The 16,379-nt window shown below is 37.3% G+C and overlaps 1 protein-coding gene and 1 pseudogene across 5 annotated transcripts in view; one reads left to right on the top strand and one right to left on the bottom strand.

Moving 5' to 3' along the window:
* The window catches only part of PRR16 (proline rich 16), a 361,972-nt gene that overhangs the window by 193,415 nt on the left and 152,178 nt on the right, over positions 1–16,379 (top strand). For 4 of the 5 annotated variants that reach the window (XM_069087829.1, XM_069087831.1, XM_069087833.1 and 1 more), the window contains one exon: positions 4,281–5,685. In XM_069087829.1, the coding sequence (XP_068943930.1) occupies positions 4,281–5,039 (759 nt within the window). In that variant the 3' untranslated portion in view covers positions 5,040–5,685. Of the gene's footprint in view, positions 1–4,280; positions 5,686–16,379 lie in introns of those variants that run through there. The other variant, XR_011168258.1, reaches the window with a different exon arrangement.
* On the bottom strand, positions 712–2,761 carry LOC138160895 (EH domain-containing protein 1 pseudogene; annotated as a pseudogene).

The following is a 16,379-nucleotide window of genomic DNA, read 5'->3' as shown; positions in this document are numbered from 1 at the left end:
TATTAAAAAACAAAACCTAGCTGGTTTTCTTTGGACGATGTAACCCAGGGGCTTCTGGGACTTCCAAGGGGCAGGCAGAAGCCCCTGAAATATCTAAGCTGGTGTGATACACTCTGGGGAAGAATTAACAGTGACAGAGTGGGGGAGGCCAGCTCTGGTACCAAGGTGTGGGTGAAGGCACAAGTACCACGTGGAATCAAGAACAAAGAGGGAGGGGAGGCCTGCTCATCATCACTCAGATCTGTGACCAGTGTGCCCACCACCTACCAGTGTCTGACCAGTGGTCACAGTCAGCCTAGAGGAGACTCAGACCAATGGCCTCAGAAAGGACTATGGGCCACAGTGGGGGAGAGGGAAACTACCTCTGTAGGTCCTGGTGTCTGGCTCTTTGGGTACACTGTACAGATAGCCAGAGGAGGGAGCTTGGCAGGGTCTCTTGCATTGGGCTCTGTGGGGATAGGGGTTGGGTGCACACACAGGGGAGGTAGGGAGCAAGAAAGAATACTGCCTCTAACTTCATATATTAAAAATATCCATAGTTCTTGTGCAAAAAGTTCCAATGCTGACAAGTGCTGCCTCTGTCTCCCCACTGAACTTGGAATAAATGTTTTTTAAATGGTGGTTTTCCTATTCCAGAGTTGTGAAAACCCATCTGTTAGTTAGGTCTTTATGGAATAGGCATGGTAAAGGAGCATTGAGAATGGAATCCCCTTACCCTCCCCGCAGAAGCTTCACACCCGGGTAAGAAACACTGAGGGGGGATCGTGGGCAATACCTGCCCACCCACTCATGCTGCTGTTTGGAGGGAGGGACCAGATGTAGGGGCAGGGCAGCAGAAATCTCGTGCCCTTCTAACTTGGCCTTGATCAAGCAGTTGCCCAGGACAAACTCCTCCTCATCCAGCAGCCCATCTTTGTCTATGTTGGCCAGTTTCCAGATCTTCTCCAGGACTGTATTGGGCAGCTTGGATTTCACCATCTTTTTCTTGGCATTGGCATCAGTGATCTTGCCATTGACAGAAGACAGGGTATAGAAGGTCTCATCGTAGGTGGGCTTGTGCTTATCCTCCACCCACTCCACATCATCGATGCCCTCTCCAGCACCTTCCCCATAGCCATGGCCAAAGGGCCCATTTATGGTGCCATCAAAAACACCGCCCTTCACAGCCTGTGAGGGGAAGAGGGACTCCTCCTGGCACACCATCACCATCAACTGAGCCACGTCTTTGGAAAGCACATTGTCCACAGTGTCCAAGAGCTTTAGTTTCAGGGCCTGGAGTTTACTGAAGTACTGAGTCTGCAGCAATTCCTGCATCTTCTGAAGATTTGGGAAATCCCCCGGAGAGATCTGGTGCTCCCACTTGATCTACTGGTAGATGTCTCTCAGGTTGTTGACCAGCTCCTTCTTTTTTTGCTCTCTTTTCCAAACATGTTGGGCATCTCCTTCTTGAGGGAGCTGATGATGTAGGCATGGACCTTGGCTAGTCAGGCTCCCTTGATCAGGTCTCCTGAAGGCAGCATTTTGGGGGCAGAGATTGAATATCCTTGAAGAGATCCTGCTCCTTGGTTTCAAACAGCTTTTGGTTGTTTGAGATTGATGTGGACAACCAGCAGAAACAGGACAGCAATGCCAATCACAGTTTGATAGGAGTGTTTATTAACCAGCTGGTGACTGACTGCCTTCCCACTAGGGAAGACAGCCCTGAGTCTTCTGCAACGTAAATTTTTATGGCACTAGATTTTGCTAACAACAAAGTGTGGTTCCAAGGGGGGTGTAATGCCGTTTCTAGCAAAGCCTTAATTACCTAGCAAAAACAAGAAAAGACTTATATCTGGGGTATATTTCTAGCAACACAAGTGGAAATTCCCTCACTATTGTGGCCTCTCAGGTGGTTTCCAGGGACTCTGGTAGGGATCCCCTTCTGGCAGGTTGCAACTGGGAGGGGGCTTTGGTATGTAATTTCTGGTGGGCACTTCAGGATGAGCAGAGGGTGGCACCAGAAGAACCTGTTGTACACCCTCACTACTTCAGGCATTTTGATGATCTTGCCCAGGGACCACATGAGGGGCCCAGAGACCCACATCAGCTGCTGCGTCTCCATCTGGTATGTCTTGTTCCGCACCACAGGGATTTTATCTTGTGCTTCTTCAAGGCCTTGATAACCTCAGAGAACTCATCGGAGACGCCCAGCTTGTGAGCATCAAAGAGCAGGATGATGGGGTCCACTCGCTCAGGAAACCACTCTAGGACAGCCACAAAGTCATAATCTCTGCTGATCTGCTGCTTTTCTCCAGAGAGAATACCTGGGGTGTCAATGATGTTGATGCTCTCCAGTACAAGGTTCAGAAGCAGGGCCCACATGAGAAGGTTAAGGGAGGCATTGCCAAAGGTTGAGCTTGCAGAAGAGTGGGCGCGGGTCCATGACAAGCATGTAGGCCAGCACCACACCCTCAGCCACGCCGTTCAAGACACCAATAGTGGGTGGTGGGCTTGGGCCTATGCGCATGCCGGGAAAGTCCTGCTTGATGAGGTGCCTGATGAAGGTGGTCTTGCCTGTGCTGTACTGGCCCAGGAGCAGCACCATGGCCTTGCTGTCAAAGTCGGAGTCCTTGAGCGCTGGTGATGGGAAGTCAGGGAAGCGATAATTCTCCTCCAGCAGCAGGAGCTTCTGCGTGTACAGCTGCCACAGCCCCTCGGCCACCGTCTGGAAGAGCTCGGGGTCCTTCTTGCGCCAGGTATCCCTGTTCACCCAGGTGAACATGGTGAGGAGGTCGCGGCCAAGGCTGAGTGGGGAAACGGGGAAGCGTGAGGCGGGACAGCAGAGCGGAGGCAGCGACTGCAGGGACCACAGCCCCAACTCTAGCCCCTATCACGCCCACTCCGCGGGGCACAGGCGCCCCCAAACAAGGGTTAAACCTGCCCCTGTTACCGAATGTTGTTAGTTGTATTGTAGCACATGGAGCCCCAGCTTTGCATTACTCAGGCTATTATGCCTTTGCTTTTCTGTCCCTTTCTCACTCAGCCTCCAGAAAATTGACTTGGGGTTTGGGCGCAGCCTCCCCCTCCTGGTCCTCGTCCTTCTCCTCCTCCTCCTCTCCTCATCTTCCTCCCTCTTTTCCTCTAACTGCTACTACTACTACTACTACTGTGTTTCCCCGATAATAAGACACTGTCTTATTAATTTTTTTGGACAGAAAAACACCAGAGGGCTTATTTTCAGGGGAGGGCTTATTTTAATGAACATTGACAGCAATTTTAATAAACAGGTAAATGTGAACAAAAAAATGTACCTTTATTCAATAAGCAAATCACTGGGGAAGAACAGGATGATGCACTCACTGCTGCAGCTCTGATTGGATGCAGCTCTGAGCTCGGCATGGTGGGGGGGACGGTGCATACAGTACACAGAGGGTACTGTAATGTAGCGTGTAGCACAGAGGATCACCTTCACTACAGTAGCAATCTCAATAGGGCTTATTTTCGGGGGAGGGCTTATTTTAGAGGAATCTTACACAGTAAGGGGAGGGCTTATTTTCGGGATAGGTCTTATTATCGGGGAAACACGGTATCACAGCCCCCCATCCCCCACTACTACTACTGCTATTACCACTACCCATTTCCTTTTTAGGTTTATGGCTAGTCTCAAGGCCAAGCAAATTAAAAACAAACATAGCAAGGACAAGCAGTCTAATTTACCCCTACACGTTCTTGATAATGTTATGATTTAGACAACCCAGTAGTGAATCATGTAAGGAAACTCTTTTCTTAATGTCATTTAGCTGTTTTACTTTGGGACACCTTATTTCCTTTTATGTAAATAGTGAATTTAGATCTCTGTCTTTACAAAGGTACTTCATGCAGGGGTTCTACCTAGCTCTGTAGCAACTGGTTTCTATCTTTCCTTTTCCATTTCTGAACTGTTTGGTCAGAGAAAGGATTGTAATGTTACCAAATCTTTATTAGTTCTAACATTCTGATGTTACTTATTTTACAGTCTTCCTTGCAATAAATTGTAAGCTCTTCGAGGGCAGGAACTCTTTCATTCTTGTCTTTTACCCAGTGACTAGAACAGTGTCTCTCTCATAATAGCCACATAATAAATGTTTGTTGCTTTATTGGTGATTGCAACAGTTATTTTATAAGTCAATGAATAGCAAATATTTATCACTTGTTCAATATGATACCATGGAGAAAACTGGGCATGGGAAGGCTAAATTGTTTGAATTTTTTTTTTCTTTTGGGCAATTCTTCACCTTTTTTGCCTTTTGATTTCCATGCAGGTGGTTGACCAGATTGACACACTGACCTCTGACCTACAGCTGGAGGATGAAATGACAGACAGCTCCAAAACTGATACACTGAACAGCAGCTCCAGCAGCACAACAGCGTCCAGCTTAGAGAAGATCAAACTGCATTCCAATGCACCACTCATCAAGCCACCAGTCCACCCTTCTGCTATCCTCACAGTCCTGAGAAAACCTAACCCTCCACCTCCTCCTCCACGATTGACACCTGTGAAGTGTGACGATCCTCACAGGCCTGTGCCAACCATCAATCCTGTAAAAACTAATGGCACACTTCTCCGAAATGGAGGTTTCTCTGGAGCATCAAACAAAATTCCAAATGGGGATCTCTGTTGTATCCCTACTAGTAACTTGGACAAGGTGCAGATGCAGACTCTGATGCACAGACCTCAGAAGGACAGGTGTCCCCAGGCAGGAACAAGGGAACGGGTACGGTTTAGTGAAAAGGTGCAGTACCATGGGTATTGTCCTGACTGTGATGTCCGGTATAACATAAAAAATCGAGAGGTCCACATCCACAGTGAATCCCTCCACATGCCGGGAAAGCTTCCTCACCAGTGCCCTCCTCTCCCACCCCCACCACCTCCTCTCCCTCCTTTTCCTCTGGAAAATGGAGGGCTAGGAATAAGCCACAGTACCAGTTTTCCCCCTCTCAGACCTGCAACTGTGCCTCCACCCACTGCACCTAAACCACAGAAGACCATCTTGAGGAAATCAACCACTACAACAGTGTGATGTATGCCACTTGAAAACTGCTTTCATTTTTTTCTATATATAAACATAAAATAATAGATAATGATGAGCACTTTCTACTCAAGCAATAAGAAGCCCAAATATATTACAGCCTGTGTTCAGTGAAGTGGCATAAAATCACCTGGTAAGTGTAGCAAATAATGTTTACATCTCATATATAAACGAAACATTTCTAATATTGAAACACATGTGATAATGCAGATTTCAGAATGTTTTTTTTTATTTGCAGATGGTTTAAAATGTGATTTGGATCTTATTATTTTTATTTTGACATATCAGAGAAAAGGTTGTTTGTTTGTTTTTTGCTAAGACATAATAAATCACTGCCTGAGTGCTAGGCATATTGTTGACTTTGGTAAAAAAAATAAAATAAGGAATTTTACTAATGAAAAATCTATTTACTGCTCTTTAAGACGTCATATTTGCAGTGTATTTAGACTTACTGTTCAATCATGCTTTAATGCCAGTCTCTGAGTAGCATACGTGGAAGTCAAGTGGTAGCTTCATATTACCTAATTATGAATATACATTGACATTTTAATAATCTAAAAATTTCTTTTATGGTAATTTTATGGTGTGACTAGTAAGTGGCATGTAAGAAAATAAAAAGATCATTATTTTTTTTAAACAGTTGTTTTAAAATCTTTTTTTTTTCTGCCCATGGATTACTTCAATGAAACAACACATTACCTCTTCTATAGCCATATAATGTTTCAAATATTTGCATTTTATGAAAAATCTCAGTGCCAGAAGTAAAGATAATTTCATATACTGATGAGTAAAGCTTAATGTACAAACCCTTGCAACAGATATCAAGGTCTTTGGACTTTTCTTAGAGAACCACTGAAATAAATGTGTGTGGTTTTCTTCCTTAATCAGGAAATTCAGAATCCCTGAGTAAATCTGTAGTATATAGAGTAAGGTATAAATTGGTGCTGGGATTTTAATTGCCTCAGAATTACAGGGAATCCACAAAGGGAAATGTTTTTCTACTGGATATCTTTTTTTTTTTTAATTTCATTGTTTGACAAATTCTAAGTTGGATCATTTGGGAATTTTGCCTTGGGGCTTACAGTTTATATTTTTGAAAATTTTCTTTCATCTGTAAAAGATGAGGGACCTGAGCTAGGTATTGTGAAATCAAACATTCTGAGGTTTTGATGATTTTAGTAGTCAACTGCTTGTAATCATTTCCTTTAAAGAGCTAGTTCTGTATTGCAGGACAAATTCCATTAAGATCAACAAATGGCTTTTTTGTTGGCTTTTGTTTGTTGTTGGTGTTTTCAAGAACAGCTCATAGATTGGGTAGGTATAAACTTGAATTAGTGGTTTGTCAAAAAAAAGAGTCTACTTTTAAAAAGTGCATATTAAATTCAGAATCCCATATGTCTTCTGTTTTTTAATTTTTTTGTTTCTTTTTGTTTTTTGCCATTTCCTCCATACTGATGAACTTGTGTTTATTCCACACGCCTACTCACCCCACATACCCAATATATTGTCTACTTTTCTGTCCTTTCACATAGCCACCTTCCCATTACAGAAAGTCATCACCTCTCATATGGTCTTTTTGAAAAAAGGCATTTTATTTTGTTTTTATTTATTCTTCTATTCTTTTTTGCTTTTTGGAGGGTGGAGGTAGGGCAATTGGGGGTCACAAAGCTAGTTTCTTGTTAAGTGTCTTGAGGTCAAATTTGAACTCAGGTCCTCCTGACTCCAGGGACTTTATTCACTGTGCCACCTAGACACCCTGCAAAAGCCATTTTAAGAGGTCTCCCACCCTCAAATATCTTTCCACACCAATCACATTTATTATTATTATTTTTTGCTTTTAGTTTATGACATTCAGTTTCACAATCCCTTGTTTTATAAAATTTCTTTCCCTGTCCCTTCTCCCTCCTCCCATCCCCCATGGCGACATGCACTCTGATATAGGTTCTACAGATACTTTCACATTAAAAATTAGTCGAGTTCTAAAGAAGAATTATAACCAATGGTATGAACGAGAAAGAATATCCCAAAGAGATCATACAAGTGGGAATGTATGAATATATGTTCAAATGAGTTTTTACTAAAACATAGGTCCAATCATATCATCATATCCCCTTAGCAAACCCCACTGGTTCTTGAGAAATCTGAGGAATAAATATAAAGTCCTCTGTTTGGCATTTTTAATCCCTCACAGCCTGTCCCTTTCCTCTCTGCCCCCAGCCTTTCCAGTCTTTTATACACTTTATCCTCTTCTCTGTACTCTATGATTCAAAACACTACACTATTTACTGTGCACAAGACACTCATCTCTGTACTCTATGCTTTTGTGCTAGTTGTTTGTCATGCTTTCAGTGTTCTCCTATCACACTTGTTTCTTAACTTTCCAGGCATCCTTCAATACTCAGGTCAAATCCCACCCTCAGTAATAGATCTTTCCTTGTCCGCACTCTTCATTCCATTAACTTTCCTGTCTATTTCCACCTACTCTAAATATATCTCCAAAGTACCTAGAAATTTCTACTAATTATGTAATTATTTACATTAATTAATCAAATTTGAAGATTAAAATGTGAATTCTTTGAGGTCAAGAATATCATTGTATTTCATTTTGTTTTTCTCTCCTTTTTTATCCTCCATGGTTAGAACAATATAGTAAACAATCCATGTTTGTTTACTAGCTAATTTTGAATGAAAGAATGAAGAGTTTATGGCCCACAGAGTTTAAAATAATATTTTATTATAATGTATCTTCAGAGATCATCTAGTACAATTGTCTCTCTCTTTTAGGGAAAGAAGTTGAGGGCTAAAGAGTTTATGTAAATTTTGCAGTTAATTTAATTTTTCTATAAATGGCTGTTTGGTTTTGAGTTCATGACCATGTAAAGCCAATCATGAGCAGTTCTACTGAGGACTGCTGCTGTGAATTACTTTAAGTATCTAATCCCATAATATAGTGAACTCTCTATTTCTTCAACAACAACAAAAATAACTAAAGCAAAACATTGAAGAAATTAAAGCGCAACATTCACAACAATATAACAAAACACATCATTCAGTAAGTCACAATCTCCTCAATCAATATAGAGTACCCAAATCAAGTCTTCTTTCATCTTGACTCCAGATAGGCTGTCAATCATCCTTAAGGGGTAATCATGCTTAAGCCAATCACCCTTAAGGAGTAGTGAAAAGTACAAATGCCATCTACCACTAGGTCAAGTAAGTTACAATATCATCAGTCACTACTGAGTAGCCAAGTAAAATACTCTTTCATCATCAAGACTGACTTCTAAACCCCGCAGCAACTCTTCCACATGCCCAACTCTTGCCTGGATTCACCCAACTGTTGGCTATATTCACAGGTAGGCAGGTTTCCCAACTCTTGCCTGGATTCCCATGATTGTTGCCTGGATTCACAAGTAGGCAGCTCTCTGCTCCTGTTCCATATGGCAGTTTACTGGGACTACTCCACTCCAAGCTCTTCACAGTTTCTGTTTCTAGGAAAGCAAAGTTCAACCGAAGTACAATATTCACACACATTGCCCACACTATCATCTGAATTCACTTTCTGCATGAGACGTCAACACAAATCAACAGAGTGCTTCTGTCTGACAAAGTAACACTAATATAAATCAACACACAGAGTACTTCTATCTGAGAAACTAACATCAGCTCAGACAGAACAGATGGAAAGAGTGCCAACATGACAAGCATTCTCCCTCTCAATTCTGCTTGGAAAGTACTATTTTGCTTGCCATTACAGACCATCATTCTGCTTCTAGGAAAAGCTGATCACCTGAAATCTTCTCACCATGTAGATTGACTCAATTTTTTATACTCAAAAGCTTCAAGGTTCCTTCAATCACTTTTCCCCTATGACTGAAGAGCTAGAGAATAGAGCCATAAACTTCTGAAAGTGGTCTTTTTGAGGGCTCTGAATTCACCTGACACATAGTAGGTGGTTAATAAATATTGTTTGCATGAAGTTATATAGTTAATTGGTGGCAGAAGTAGGATTATAATTTATGTTTAACTAGACTTGGTTTAGTGATTTTATTTTGCTGGGATGGGGAAGTAAGAAATGTGGGGGACAGAAACTATTATAATCTGAGTTTGGGGTTGTGTGCTATTATGGTGAACAAACAGAAAACATAATCTAAATTAGCAATGTTGCATTTATCATCACTTTTTATTTATGGCTATTCACTTAACCATGAAGTTACCTATTGCTTTTTTGTCCACATTTTTTCCATCTTGTATAGAAAGATATCAAAATAAATGTTAATTACTTTGCCAAATCCATATATGCCTTATTTTTTGTTTCTCTAAATCTACTGTTCTAAAAACAATGAATTTAATTCATGATTTACAGTTATTCAACTCAGGCTATTTACACTTCCAGGCTAACAATCTAGAAATTTGCTGAAGGTTGACTTCAAAAAAATATTTTTGAAAAGTAAGAATATTGATTAATCTAAAATTTCGTGAAATTTTTCCCACTCTCCATGATTTCTTTTACTATATAACTTGTCTGGGTCCCCAAACTTAAATTAATTTATCATCACTTCAGTCTTTCCCACACATTCTCTTTCTTCTGAGGCATAGTAGCTCCCATATAGGCATCATTTTTTTTAATTGTAAATTAACTCTCATCTCATTTTTCTTCTTTATGCATGAAGTTTGCTAGGTATTACATGTCCTTTATTTATATAATTATCTAATAAATAACTCCTTTTTAAAAATATAAAATTTGAATATTAATATCCTGTATTTAACATTGTTTTATTTAAATTGCATGCCACTTATTTACATTACCATGCCTTCATTTGTACTGATGTTTGGAATCTATTTAGGATTTATTTGCTGAATACTTGTACTTCACTTTTTATTAAAATATTTCTGAAATTTATTGTACCAATATTTCTGTTTCCCAAAATGATAATTCTTCAACATCCACTTGGACCTAATGTTTTTAATTTAAAAATATATAATCTTAAAAAATATGGAAATTAATTAAGCTAGAGTTTCATGATATTTGTCTCGAAATCTATAATTATCGTGACATAGAACACAAAATATCATTTTATAGTTAGTTGATATTACTTCTAAAATTAAATTTTGAAGCATGTTACATAAAATAGAAAATAATGCCCTTTTCTCCCTTCCTTGTGTGCTCAGAGAAGAAAAACTAACATCAAGATCAATTTCTTTTTAATGAAAGATATATTTTCATATTAATTTAAATGCCCAGTATTCCAGGGACCAAACATATGTATTTTGCAGAAAAAAAATATTCATAAAAGATATTATGCAGTTGTTCAACCTTTATAGTAACATCTTTGGTGAACATATTTGAAATGACTTTTTTATTCATCTTGACTTTTTACCTTCACACTTTAAGTTCAAATTGCTTTATTTTCATTCAAGATGTAATTATTTCTATAAGACTTTTAGTAAAGGTGGGCAGGGGAATAAGTGATTAAATAAATGAATAGATAGATAGATGAAAAAATGAATGTATAAATAAATAAATAAATAAATAAATGAATGAATAAATAAATAAATAAATAAATAAATGAATGAATGAATGAATGAATAAAATGCCTAAATCATCGCATGCTCCTCCTATAATGGTTATTAATGAGAGGAGGAAGTTTAGACCATGGGTGGGGAACCTGCCACAGTTTCAAGGCCAGTCGTGGCCATCTAGGTCCCCAAGTGCAGTCATTTGATTGTACCTAACTTCACAGAACAAATCCCCTTAATAAAAAGAATTGTTCTATAAAACTTGAACTCGGTCAAAAGTCTGCACCTGAGGACTTAAAAGGCCAAATGTGGACTCGAGGCCACAGGTTCCCCAATCCAAGGTTTAGATGTTCTTTACTTTTTGATAGCTCCTAAGTTAAGAAAATAAAGACCACCAAAAGTGAAAATGAGTGATAAAGAAAATATGTATTTTTCTTCTCCCCTCAGTACCCACAGTATTTGGAAGAAGGCTTGTAGGCATCTATATCCTTTGCTCTAGTTTACATCTTAATTCAAAAAATTAGTATGGTTTTATTAATTTTTTTCAATCAATTGAATCAATTCCAATCACCTAAGGAATTCAGATTATATATATATATATATATATATATATATATATATATAGTGTGTGTGTGTGTGTGTGTGTGTGTGTGTGTGTGTACCTTTAATGAATGCCAAAATAGCTTGTTGAAATCATGGAAGCCAGTCATGGTACTGCTTCTCTTCACTTGGATAGTTCAATTACTTGTTTTTGTCTAAGGGAAACATATGCTTCTAAGTGATCAGATAGCCCTTTAAATATCCTTTAAAGTATGGGAAGCACTTTATCTGCATGTTCTATTTCTATTTTCTTGAATAATTCCATAAAGAACTCTTTGTCTAACTGAATTGGAAAAGTTGTAACCAAATTATAAACCTCAATTTTGTCTACCATTGTGTGTGTGTGTGTGTGTATCACCATAGTAATTTGCATTAAAACACTTGATTCTGGAGTAAACTGAGGTTTACACTGATTCTCCCTCCATGCTCTAGAGTAAACTAATTGAGGTCTACACTGATTCTCCCTCTCAAATTATATGCCCTCAATTTACTTTGGCATGATATAAACTGAGAGATATCATCACAGATTAAGCTATCAAATACTCTGATAAAATGATGAAGATTTCCAAGTGAGGGAATAATTTCCTAGTAAAATCTCAAAAACAAAACCAATTCATATAGCATCGTTGAATAGAAGATGTTATATGTTATATCTGAAGATTACTAGCTGCCACGATGACTATATTGTGTTTTCTGGGCTTGTGTGTATTGTATGAGAGAGTAATTAAGTCCAAGGATAGAACATTTTAGAATCTATTTTAACCAATTGAAAAACTGCGTAATTCTAAAGTGACGACAGGTCTAGTACTATGAGGTATTGTACACAGCAGTATAGGGCATAAAGCTGCAGCCTTGTAACAGCTTGATTGTGTCGCAATTACCCAGTGTGGCATTTGATGGGAAGCAATTGGACTTGATCATGCTGGCTTTTTGTGATGCCAAAGAAGCTTAAAGAGAAGAATGGAGATGCTCAGCAAATGTGGCTCGATTTAAAATGTGATTAAGTCGCAATGGGGTGTAATGGAAGGAGAATAACAAAAACAGAATACATTAAAGAACAACTATGTGGATTTGTCTCCATTTTTTCCCCTTTCAATAACAAAATAATGGCTTGGAATACTATCTTCTGTCATTTGTCTGTATGCTGAATTTTTATACTGACTTTCAATCAGATGATCATTTTTTTTCTTTTTCTATTTTATTTATTGAATTAAATATTTCTGAACTACATATAAGATAATGAACAAGCCTTTTTAAAAACATTTGAATTCCACACCTTTAGCTGCTTCTCACCCATTCCCCCTCCTTAAGAAAGCAAGCAATTTGATTTTAATTACATATGTGGAGTCCTGCAAAACATACTGCCATATTAACCATATTACAAAAGAATATACAAAACAATGTTTAAAAGAAAGTTAAAAAAAAAAGATTATTCAGTCTGTATACAGAGTTCATCGATTCTCTTTCTGGAGCTTTTGACATTTTTTTTTTCTTATCCTGATTTTTTTGGGATTGTCCTGGATCATTGACTTGATCATATTAGCTAAGTCTTTCACAGCTGATATTGCTGTTACTGTGTACAAAGTTTCCTCCTATTCACTTTGTAATACTTCATGTAGATCTTCCCAGATTTTTCTGAAACCATTCTGCTTATCATCTTTTTATAGAACAATAGTATTCCATCACAATCATATACTATAATTTGCTCAGTCCTTCCCCAATTGATGGGCATACCCTTGAATTCCTATGCTTCAAACACCTCAAAAAGAGCTGCTATAAATATATTTGTACAAATATGCCCTTTTTACTTTTTTCCTACATCTCTTGGGATAAAGACCCATTAGGGGTATTTTTGCATCAAAGGACATGCACAGTTGCATAGCCCTTTTGTCATAGTTCCAAATTTTCCTCCATCCCCTCAAGCATTTGTCATTTTACTTTTCTGTCATGTTAGCCTATCTGATAGATGTACAATGATATACTTGCATTTCTTTAATTAGTACTAATTTAGAACATTTTTATGTGACTATTGATAGCTTTGGTTTCTTTTTTCTGAAATCTTCCTGTCCATGTCTTTTGGCTAATTTTTAATTATGGTTCGCTCTCATTTATATAAATTTATCTCAATTTCTTATATATTTGAGAAATAAGGCCTTTATCCACGAGCTTGCTATAACTTCTTCCCAGTTTCCAAGTTTCTGTCTAATTTTTGATGCATGAATTTTGTTTGTGGAAAAGCTTTTTAAATTTCATGTAATCAAAAATTTCCATTTCACTTCTCACTAATCCCCTGTATCAATTTCTCAGTCATGAATTCTTCCCTTAACCAAACATCTGAAGGTTCATTTTCCCATACTCTCCTAATTTATGACATAACACCTCATGTCTATTTATTTCATATTGAGTTTATCTTAATATATGGATAAAATATTGGTATATGACTAGTTTAGCCAAACAGTTTCTAGTTTTCCCAACATTTTCCAAAAATGTTTAGATTGTACTCCAGAAGCTAGGATCTTTGGGTTTATTGAATACTAAATTAATATGGTCATCAAAGACTGTATATTTGTGTACCTCATCTATTCAAGTGATCTGCAGCTCTATTTCTTAGCCAGACCAGATTTTTTTTTATGATTACCACTTTGCAAAATAGTTTGAAATAAGAACTGCTAGGCTGCCATCTTTTACTTAAAAAAAAAAATTGATCCTCCTTATATTCCTGAACTTTTCTTCTTCCAGAAGGATATTGTTACTATTCTCCCTGGCTCTTTAAAATAATTATTTGGTAATTGGACTGGTATGACAATATGTAAATTTACTTAGGTAGATTTGTCATTTTTATTATATTGGCTCAGTCTACCATGAAAAATTAATATTTTCCCAATTGTTTGGATATGTCTTTGTGTGAAAGGTATTTTGTAATTGTGTTCATCTAAATTCAGGGTTTATTTTAGCAGGTAGCACCCCAAATATTTTATATGCTCTGCCATTATTTTATTTTTCTCCTTAGTACTATTTTATTTTTTCCCATTATATATAAAAATAGTTTTCAACATTCATTTTTGTAATATTTTGAGTCCCAAAATTTTCTCTCTCCTTTCTTTTCCTGTCGCACCTCCAGAAAACAGCAAGCAATCTGATATGGCTTATACATGTAGCATCATGTGAACCATATTTCCACATTAGTTATGTTGTAAAAGTAGAATCAGAGCAAAAGGTAAGAGCCACAAGAAAGAAAAACAAACAAAAAAGTGAAAATAGTATACTTTGATCGCCATTCAGACTCCATAATCCTTTCTCTGGCTGTAGTTAGCATTTTCCATCATGAACCTTATGCAGTTCTCTTGGATAATTGTGTTGATGACAAGAGCTAAGTCTATCATAGTTAATTATCTCAAAATGTTGCTGTTTCTGTGTACAATGTTCTTCTGGTTTTGCTTACTTCATTCAACATCAGTACATGTAAGTCTTTCCTGTCCCCCCCCCCCTGAAATCCACATGCTCATCATCTTTTATGGAGCAATATTATTCCATTATATTTGTACATTACAATTTGTTCAGCCATTCCACAGTTGTTGGACATCCCCTCCAAATTTTTGCTACCTCAAAAAGAGTAGCTATGAATATATTTATGAATGTGGGTCCTTTTCCTTTTTTATCATGTCTTTGGAATACAGACCTATTACTGTTCTTGATGGATCAAAGGGTATGTGCAGTTTTTTTTTTCAATTTATTAATTCATTTTTTTTTCAACTTTCCACATTCACTTCCATAAGTTTTAAATTTTTTCCCCTCCCTCCCCAAGGTAGCTTGAAATCTCACATGGGCTCTACACATACATTACTATTAAATACATTTTTAAATTAGTCATGTTTTAAAGAAGAATTATAATGAATTGGAGAAACCATGGGAAAGAAAACAAAACAAAACTAAAATGGTCGCTTCACTCTGCATTCAGAGTCCATAGTTCTTTCTCTGGATGTGACTGGCATCTTCCATCATGACTGTTTTGGAAATATTTTAGGTTGTTGGATTTCTGAGAAGGTGTAAATCCATCAAAGTCAGTCCTCACACATTGTAGCTGTCATTAGCTATAATGTTCTACTAGTTCTGCTCATGTCTCTCAGCATCAGTTCATATAAGTCTTTCCAGGTTATTTCTGAAATCTTCCTGTTCATTATTTCTTATAGCACACTAGTATTCCACCAGTCATATAAAACAAATTGTTTAGAGGTTCCCCAAGTGATGTGCATCCCCTCAATTTACAGTTCTTGGCCACTACAAAAAGAGTTGATGTAAATATTTTTTGTACATGTGGGAGCTTTTAACATTTTATGATATCTTTGTGATATAGCCTAGAAGTAGCATTGTTCTATGTACAGTTCTATAGTCCTTTGGGCATCATTACAAATTGCTCTCCCGAATGACTAGATAAGTTGCCAACTCCACCAACAATGAATTAGTTTCCCAGTTTCCTTTTATCCTCTCCAACATTTATCATTTTCCTTTTCTGTCATATTAGTTAGGCTGATAATTATGAGGTGGTGCCTCAGAATTATCTTAATTTTCATTTCTCTAATTAATATTTATTTAGAGCATTTTATAAGATTAAAAACCAGTTTTAATTTCTTCATCTGAAAACTGCTTGCCCATAGCATTTGATTATCAGTTGAGGAATGACATATGTTCTTATAAATTTTACTCTGCTATTTTAGAAATGAGGCCTTTATCCTAAAGACTCACTGTAAAAAATGTTTCCCAACTTGCTAAACTCCTAATGTTAGCTGCATTGGTTTTATTTGTGCCTCTTAAAAAATTAATGTAATCAAAATTATCCATTTTGTCTGCCATCATATTAATGGAATTTTTATTCCTGTCTCTTGCTGCTGGGTTTTGTTGATAGTATATGGAAATACTAATAATTTATGTGTTTATAACATCACATTATCTGAAAAGTACGATACTTGTGTTTCCTCATTGCCTATTTTTATTCCTTCACTTTCTTTTTTGTGTCTTATTTCTGCATTTCTAGTGCAATATTGAATAAAGAAATATTGAATAGTGGAAATTCTTACTTCAGTCTTGATCTTATGAAGATTTTTTTCAAGTTTATACCCATCATAGTTAATGCTTACTCTTGGTTATAGACAAATAGTACATATCATTTTAAAAAATGTTCCATTGATTCTTCTTCTTTCTAGTGTTTTTAAT

The sequence above is a fragment of the Petaurus breviceps genome, unplaced genomic scaffold, assembly GCF_028583685.1.
Source record: "Petaurus breviceps papuanus isolate PSGF00001 unplaced genomic scaffold, PetGlider_PUasm1.0 183, whole genome shotgun sequence".
NCBI lineage: Eukaryota > Metazoa > Chordata > Mammalia > Diprotodontia > Petauridae > Petaurus > Petaurus breviceps.
The sequence above is the reverse complement of the archived record's forward strand: the minus strand, read 5'-3'. Positions and strand labels throughout refer to the sequence as shown.